At 33.5% G+C, this 9,077-nt stretch overlaps 1 protein-coding gene across 1 annotated transcript; it reads right to left on the minus strand.

Annotated features, from left to right (window-relative positions):
- Nucleotides 1-221: 221 nt before the first annotated feature.
- LOC108679743 (cuticle protein CP1158) lies at nucleotides 222-2,757 on the minus strand. The gene is made up of 2 exons (XM_018168459.2): nucleotides 2,666-2,757; nucleotides 222-1,261 (listed from the first exon to the last, which is right to left on the minus strand). Exons 1-2 carry the CDS (start codon nucleotides 2,675-2,677, stop codon nucleotides 683-685), a joined length of 591 nt encoding a protein of 196 aa, XP_018023948.1. The 5' UTR covers nucleotides 2,678-2,757; the 3' UTR covers nucleotides 222-682.
- Nucleotides 2,758-9,077: the final 6,320 nt, after the last annotated feature.

Consider the following 9,077-nt stretch of genomic DNA (forward strand, 5'->3'; position numbering starts at 1 on the left):
CTAGCAAGGGCTCATCAGTCCGGAAATTATAACCGGTTCTAAAAATTCCAGCGGGTCATTGCTATTTATAGGTTTTTAGAATGAATGAGACTTTTATAAGCGAATATGTATATTAAAGATGTGTTTAATTTGCTAAAATTTTATATATAATGTTAGCAAGGATGGTAACTGGATAAAGTTCGTATCCGCGAGAATGATTCAGGATAGAAATGAGTCGATGATATATTTCACAATATATTTTGAGCATCGTTTCGCCTTTTAACTCATAAAGTTTTCCTTCTGTTAATGCAGTTCCTCTTGCGTATGCAAAATGAACTGAAATTACTTAAATAAAATATAGTTCATTTTTGACTTTGATCATAATTGTAAAATGGATGCCTACCATTCAACACCCTAACGGAGATGTACAATATTTAGCTGATTAATAATCGTAAATCTTCCAGGGCGAAAGAAGTGAGCTAGTGCCAAGCCATACCCTCAAAATTAATCTCATTAAAATCAATACGAAACATTTTGCGTGAAGTAAAAATAACAATTTGAAGGTGAGAATTTTTCATAATTGCACACCTTCGAATCGTTCAGAGTTACTTCTTTCAATCGAACGTACGATTAAAATCGAAATCGATGTGAAGGCAAGGGAGATCGTCGTTAGAGAATCCGTTGAGTGAGTTCAGTTAAAGATTTAGTTGAAGTTATACTGAAGAGCCTTTCCGTTGGACAGGAGGATGGCTGAGGGACCAGCAGCAACCACAGTCACGCCGGGCTCGAGCTGAAGGAGCTGACCATCGGGAGCGATGATCCCGGAGGAACCGACGATGGCGTCACGGACGGAACGCCTCTTCCTGGACACGAACTGGATGTTCCTGCCGTCCTTGGTGACGATTCCTGAGGGTCCTACGAGGGCAATGTTATCAGCCGTGGCCTGGGAGAACTGAACGTTGTTTCCGTCAGCACGGACAACTCCTGAAGGACCGACGACATCCTTAACGGAGTAAACTCCGGCTGGGAGAGGGGCGGGGGCTACGGGTGCAGGGGCAAGGGCGGAACGGAAAGCTTCCCAACCGGCAGGGAGGGACAGAGCGGCCTGACCGGCGGTGAGTTGCAGGTTCTGTCCGTTTTTGGTCACGATGCCTGATGGTCCGACGACGGCGATGTTGTTAGCGAAGTCGTGGGTAAACTGGATGTTGTTGCCAGAAGGATCGACAATGCCGGATGGTCCAACCTGAGCGGAGGCACTTACGGCCAGGGCGCAGATAGCTACCTGTGAAACAAATTTCAATCAGTTAACAAGATACTTTTTAGCTAAACTACCTGTAAAAATAGCTGAAATACCGGGAAAAATGAGAAGCAAGCTAAGTTTTCTAAGGAAAATTTTTTTCCGGGCATCTATAATAGAACAAGTGACTATATATAGTTAGCTGCGGGTTTAGTTTAGTTTAGTTCATTATTATAGTATTTTAAGCGAATGCAGATAGAAGGAAAAATCTGGAACCATTCCACCATCTAATGATGAGATGTGTTGCTACCAGGAATATGTCAGCTCAAGATAAAAAATAACTAAACTCAATACAATCATTATGCATGCATAATAACAGAATAGTATAAAATCACCTTATATAATATCACAATAATATTATTCACTCAAGTTTCGCAACCAAATCAACCGAGTTCAATTAATGTTCTGTGTGTAAAGTCATTATTGTCTTCTCCTGTTTCATTAACAGAGGGGAGTTTTAACTAACAAGATAGTAGCTTGGTTCAGTTCATTGATGATCCAAATAATATTGCCACGTTGAATTTCACATATACCGTATCACTAAGAAAATATAATGGGTCATTGCAAAAAAAAAATTCTTTCAAGATTACCTACACATTGGAAAAAAGTGTATAACTGTTTGGACTAATTCTGATTGATTTATTCAATGTATATATTTTAGTCAATATAATCTATCAATTGCTTAATCACTCACATTGTCGAGATTAAAATATTTTAGTCATGCCCGAAACAATTTTATCGACATTTCATTTTTTTTGTGTTATCTGCCAGTATATCTCTGCTATCTGGCAGTTTTTAAGTATTTCATTGTATATAAAATTAGTATTTAGTAGTATTTCTCATAAATAAATATGATATGTGCTTACTAACCAGTAACTCTATCCTGGCAAATAAACATCAAGTGTTTTAAGTTCTTCTTTAAATAATTACAAAAATTTCCAAAAGTTAACTCAAGAAGAAACTAATAAGGGCGAAAATATTTTATGGGCTATAAGTTTCAAAAAACTAAATTTTACTAAAGTTAAAGTAGCGTTACGACAAGTAAGGTTATTTACTCCCCAAGAACTTAGTAATAATGAAACAACTTTGAGGGCTCGAAGTTGTAAATAAAGTTTAAAAATAAAATAAAGTTGCGTTAAGTAATTAAGTTATTGCATATTGCATCATCACCAGGAACTTAATACGGTTGAAAACAATGTTAAGGGCTCGAAGCTGAAAATACTTGGCATTAAGATAAAGTTGTGGTAAGTAAGTAAAGTTATTAACTCACCATGAACTTAGTAAGAGCAAAAATACGTTACGATTATCTATACGTTTATTTAACTTTAACATAAATTTTGAGTTTAATTAGAGTGAAATTGTTGTAAGTAAGTAAAGCTATTTACTCACCAAGAACTTCATGATGGCGACTCAAGTAAGATGCTCTAGAGAACTCCTGTGCAGGCTTCAGAAGAGCAGGTGACGATGTAGAGAACACGTCCCATGGCTCCCCTTATATACTCGTCGTCAAGGTGACGAGCACTCAACAAGGGTAAGACTGCGCTAGATCTTGTTTCCTGACTGACGGATGATGCTGCAAGGCCGGCCCGCCCCGCTGATGCCTGCATCACCTAATATGCCTGCATTAATATGCGTGCATCAATATGCGTGCATCAATATGCGTGCATCAATATGCTTGCATCAATATGCGTGCATCAATATGCGTGCATCAATATGCGTGCATCAATTGGTGTGCAAGCGTACAAAAATGCTTGGTGATGCCGGCATCACAAGCCTCGACCAAATATGCATGCATCATGCGTTGCGCTGTGATGCGCGCCTCAATGCGTGGAGTTTCATGCATCAAAACATCAACGTTGATGCAACAGTTCAACACATCTCGTCATTTTGTGATGCGCTACTTGTACAATTTTATGATCAAAACTGACAATTTTGACCGTCGTTCGATCATTACAACACTAAATTGTTTCAATTTTTTTCTTAATGTAAATTGCCTATGAAATAATCTATTGAAATAAGATATTTATTTTTCTCTTTCATTCTATAATTACATTCTAATATTGAATTTCCTAATTTATTTCTGATAGTACCGAAAAGTTTTAAAACTGATTTTTTTTCGAAAATTTTTCTTATTCTAGCAACTTTTTCACAAGAGTTGCAGTAAATGAAATGCCTCTATCGGCTTATTAATTAACCGAATGTTTGTTATTGATCAGTAGTCTTTAGTTATGCAAGCTACGTGTTTGATAATGAATGATATCATTCATAAACAAGCATGCATTATAAAATAAATAGCCCTGACATACACCATGCAAGGTATTCATTTAATTTTCTGAAGCTATACAATTATAAGATCACTGTATAATTAATTAATCCTGATTTTATTTGCATTGTACTCATGCAATGGCTACGGCATTATTGAAATTTCAGATTTAATTGTAGTAATAATTACATTATATTATATTGTAATAATATAATTATATTTTAAATATAATAGCTATTTCAGTTTCAATAGCTAAATCCTCCCTTCGTTATATTGTAAAATTTATTTGTCAATTCTGTATTTTTCTTCTATTTAAATAACCTCAGTTTAAAATATGTCTAGAATATTTCTTTGTAATGACGGCCGGAGTACCAGGAAATGCAAATTTATAAATAATTTATTTACATAATTTACGAATAATAAAATAAATACCTTTTCCCGCTGCTTTAATAATTTCTTCAACCTGATAGTTTATTTGTTACATGCATTACAGTATGAAAGGAAGTACGCATATACAATTTTTTTCAACCTGAATGCTTCTTGTATTGCAAACTACAATAAAAAAGTCAGTCTACCACATTTTACTGTTCAGACAGGAATTGACCATATCTTGACCCAGCAATTATTACCGGTCTAGTGACATTTTGAGTGAGCCTTCCTTCTACTACTTTTTTCTCAGGAGCCAAGATTCAGCCACCTGAATAATTCAAACAACTCCTTGGTGTTAAGTGGTGGTTAAGGAGCGCAGGTAACACCCTGTCATTCAGAAAAATTAATGGGTAATGTTGTCCAAATAGTGACTCACTTTCTTACCACACAGAACGAGCGGTGAGAGCAAGTGTAGCGCTGACACTTCCTATTGCCGTGCCAAACTAGGTGAGGATGACCCACATAAGGGCAGAGAGTGCATCGTTATTTGGAAAATGTCTCGCTCATTTCTTTGAGTGCTCATTTCTGGGTCATTAAGCAACATCGCCGTTGAAAAGCGAGGACATCTGCATTTCGATCCTGTTAAGCTGAAGAATAATGTGCCATCATGAATTGCGTATGAAACTATCAAGTTTAGATCAAGTTTTTCTCTAGGCCGCCTCATAATCCTGTGGTGAAATGTGGCGGTTAAGTTACAGTAGTTTAAGGAATTGCTGGAATTATTTGTGATGTTCATTACATTTTTATTTACTTTCTATTTTTTTAACAGAAAGTTTATTAATACGGCCAAACTGTTAATTTAAATGTCTAAAAATTACTATGGGAAATTAATATTTAACTAATGGTATTTGTAGCAGATTGATTAATTAATTAAAAGGAATTCAAATTAGGCGTTCAGTGGAACTTTTTGTCTAATATATGCGCATGTTACATAACCTATACAGCTCATATCAACGAACGGATGCAAAAAGAACTGATGTTTATTGTTATGTATTCAGGTATGCATGTTATTTGTTTGCTATTGAATATTAACAAAGAATATCATTCATATCTCATACTATCAATATTAAAGCATGAATAATATTTATTCAAAAATTGGTCCTGGCATTCACGATGTAAGTTATTCATTGGATCAGCGAAGCTTTTCATCCAATAATGCTTGTACATACGTTTTGTATGCAATTTACATGCAACGATCAACTCAATCAATTTTACGCTGTTTTCTCTTCTAGTTCAATTTTTCCAATTTTTCGATAGTTTTTTTACTTCAGACTTCCTAAATGAATTTCCGACGAATGCGTTTCAGGATGAATTTCAACACAACGCTTTTTGGGCTTCCGGTCAACTACTAAAAACGTGGCAGTCGCAATTTTCGTTTTCCTTCCGATATTAACTGAAGTTCAGGCGAAAAATACTCGCATCCATCATCAAAGCCACGACAATTTGACTGCTTGATTGGAGGAGCGTAGCGTCCGTAGACTTTTTTTAACAATTTTCAAAAATATTCATCAAAACGACGAGCCGACAACTGCAGTTCTTGCGATAACCGGGGATGGACATAATTTTTCTTTTTCTATCTTTCCCTTGCACATATTTTTTCCCATCGATCCATATTAATTTACTTATATGAAAATATTTCTCAGAGGTTTTTGTTCATGTTCTGTCATTAAATTCGCTCTTAAATTTTTATTCATGTACGTATATCAATTTTTACTTCTACCTTTATGTTCGTGTACTAGCATCTTAATTCAGTAAGTATAAGTAAAGTAATATAATATCAAAATAATGAGTTCACAAAGTAATAAGTTTACAAGTTAATAAATTTACAAAATAATAAGTTTACGAAGTGACAATTTTACAAAGTAAAAATTTCACAAAGTGATCATTTAACAAAGCAATAAGTTTATAAAGTAATAAGTTTGCAAAGTAATAAATTTACAAAGTTATAAGTTTACGAAGTATCAAGTCTATAAGGTAAAGAGTTTTAAAAATAATATGTTTTCGAAGTGATAAGTTTGCAAAGAAATAAGTTTATAACGTAATACGTTTGCAAACTAATAAGTTTATAAAGTAATACGTTTGCAAAACTAATAAGTTTACATAGTAACAAATTTGAAAAGTAACAAGTTTACAAAGGAAAAAGTTTACAAAGTAACAAGTTTAAAGAGTAACAAGTTTGCAAAGTAACAAGTTTGCAAGTAACAAGTTTACAAGTAATAAGTTTACAAAGTAACAAGTTTACAAGTAACAAGTTTACAAGTAATAAGTTTACAAAGTAACAAGTTTATAAAGTAAGGTACAAAGTATTAATCTCTCTGCTATGACGTCAGTAACGCCGACGCTGCTTAGCTTCAGCTCTAAAGTTCAGCGACTCCTTAATTGAATTAATTAATATCTTAAATTACTAAATAAGACGCAATGAATGAGATTTATTACACTCTGTTAATTTATTGGGTGAATGAGGTGAGCCAGCCGACACAAATTAATGTTGAGGCCTTTATCTATTTATTATAGAGTGTCCGATTCAAATGTATAAATTTTATTTTTTACGACGAAAATTTCATAATTACAAATTTTATTTGTACAATATAATTTTTTTGCTAATTTTGCCATGCTAATTTTATTTCCGTAAAAGAAAAATTGTGCTGGTTAAACTGACGCAAATAAAAACAATTGCCATTTTCAAGCGCAAGATTGAATTTATTTTAAATTGACTTCAGTTGGTTATATGAAATTTATACATATTAGATTCATATTCATAGTTTGATGAATATTCTAATAATCTATATGCACCAATATTTTTAGAATCCTATTTATCAGTGAATTACAGGGAAATCTTAGGGATTGGAGACTATATATAACTGTTTATATATTCAGTAGTTATCCAGGCCTATAGTTATCAATTAATTCACGTATAAGAGATAAATCTCACGACGATATAAAACCTAACGTGATATTTGTAATAATATATACAAATCTCACTGTGTATGAAGATTCTCAAAACAATTAAAATTAGCCTATTAGAAATTCCAATTAAAATTTGAAACCATTATGAAAATTTGCTAATGAAACCATCATAAATGTGAATAAATTTCCAGATTAAAGGCAAATCAAAATCTGCTACGCTGTTCCCTGAATAAATAAAATAGAATAAAAATTCTTGTACGACAAAACCCAGTAAGTCAACAAATGTAAAAATGAATTTTACCGGCAACAGTGAATTTCAACGGTCATTGCAGTAGAAGAGTTTGTGAACAGAAATACCGTTACTTTATTGCCTGAAATTGGCTGCCAACGTCGTGCCAATGAAACACAAAAATTCCATTATTCAAACAACTTGACAGAATTGCAGAGTTGGCTTACCAATGGCATGGTTATTAGGCCAGTCAATATTGGCATTTACGAAAGAAAGATATTACTATGGCTAGCCAAAATTGGCATTTGTTCATGAAAGATAGATCAACATTGGCAATGAATATTGGCTTGTCCACCACAGAGTTGGATTAAATATGGCCGATCAATATTGGCATGTCCGCAGGAGACTAGGATTACCAATAGCAACTCAACAGTTGATTAATATATTCTATATTGTTAGCAAATATGTCTATCAATATGCTAAAATTTTAATATATTGATAGATAGGTAAAGGATATATTGCGATAACGTTTCTGTAAATGGCTTCTTCGGGATAATGGACAAACAAACATAGAAAATTTTCGCAATCTATATGGCTGCGTTGCTATTAATAATTGATGAAGTTTTGAACTAATTAAGTATTCCTACCAATTATTTTTTGGATAATCCGTTCAGTTGTAAAATCATGATAAAGAAATAATAGCTCACATGAAATAACAAACTGAATTTATGTCTGTTTAGTTACCATGTAGAATTTCAATAACATTATTTTTTGGCTCATTGTAATAATATTATTACAATAAGCTTAAGTAAAATTATTACATGTTTGCTTATTTTTTTGCCTATTGTATTGTGTAATTGACAATAACAATGCGATCGTACTCAGCGGAGCATTTCTCTGGTCACTTTATAGTCTCTCGCAATTCAATAAATAAAAGTATTGTAAATTGAGTCGGCAATACAAGTGCAATGAAACTTGATCTCAACCTAGCACAGATTTTATCTGCTTTACTGGCCCCGAAGTCGACACTTTCTAGCTCGGCTAATTCCCGATAACAGACGAATGTTCCGATTACAGACGAATGTTCTGATTACAGACAAATGTGTGGAGAGAAGCCTTTCTCTTGGGATATCCTATATTTCCATCAGGATATCCCGTATTTCCCTTAGTATACGAGTATATCGTATTTTCTACCCGTATGTTCATTCGAGCATTCATAAGAATGGATGAAACATATTATTCAAATAGTGACGAATAGTGAGCGGGTAACTCTGATACGTCAATTTCAGGATATAACTGAATGAGAAGGACCCATATACATGGTGGCAGAAAAGTGCATCAATATTCGGACAAAGTCTCATTTATTTCGCTAAGTGAGGATACATCAGCGTTTGAGATTCTCTGGAAGATTACAAGTTCAACGAAGAGCCGAAGTGTGAATTGCAGTTTACAAAAAACTCGAAAAATGTGAAGCAAGAACCAAAAATTCAAGCTATGCAGACTGAGAAAAGTAGCCAAAATTAAACGATGTGTGGCAAAGCGATGAATGCTATGTAAGTAATAAATGTAAAATAATGAATATAAAATAATAAATGTAAAATAATCAATCAAATCAAATGTATAAACTCTGATTACAAAATGCTGATCAAAGTGATGAGTGATGTGGCAAAGCAATGAATAAAGCAGCGAAAAAGAGATCAGAGGATAAACTGTGAATGCAATGCAATTCCTGGTACCGAGAAGCTATTAAGCTATAACAAATTGTAAGTCTCAATGAGAAATAAAATAGATTAAATTCTTTCTAAAAGAGCAGAGAAACACTTTTAAATCGCTGGCTCCGTTAACTACAACACATCAATTTTTATTTAAGGAAGTAATTGAGACCTTTAATTATAACAATGGATTTATATATTTCCTAGAGTATAGATAGACAAAATTCAAATTTAAATAGTGTAATAATCGAATATAATTAA

This window comes from Hyalella azteca, unplaced genomic scaffold (genome assembly GCF_000764305.2).
Source record: "Hyalella azteca isolate HAZT.00-mixed unplaced genomic scaffold, Hazt_2.0.2 contig9203, whole genome shotgun sequence".
Lineage (NCBI taxonomy): Eukaryota > Metazoa > Arthropoda > Malacostraca > Amphipoda > Hyalellidae > Hyalella > Hyalella azteca.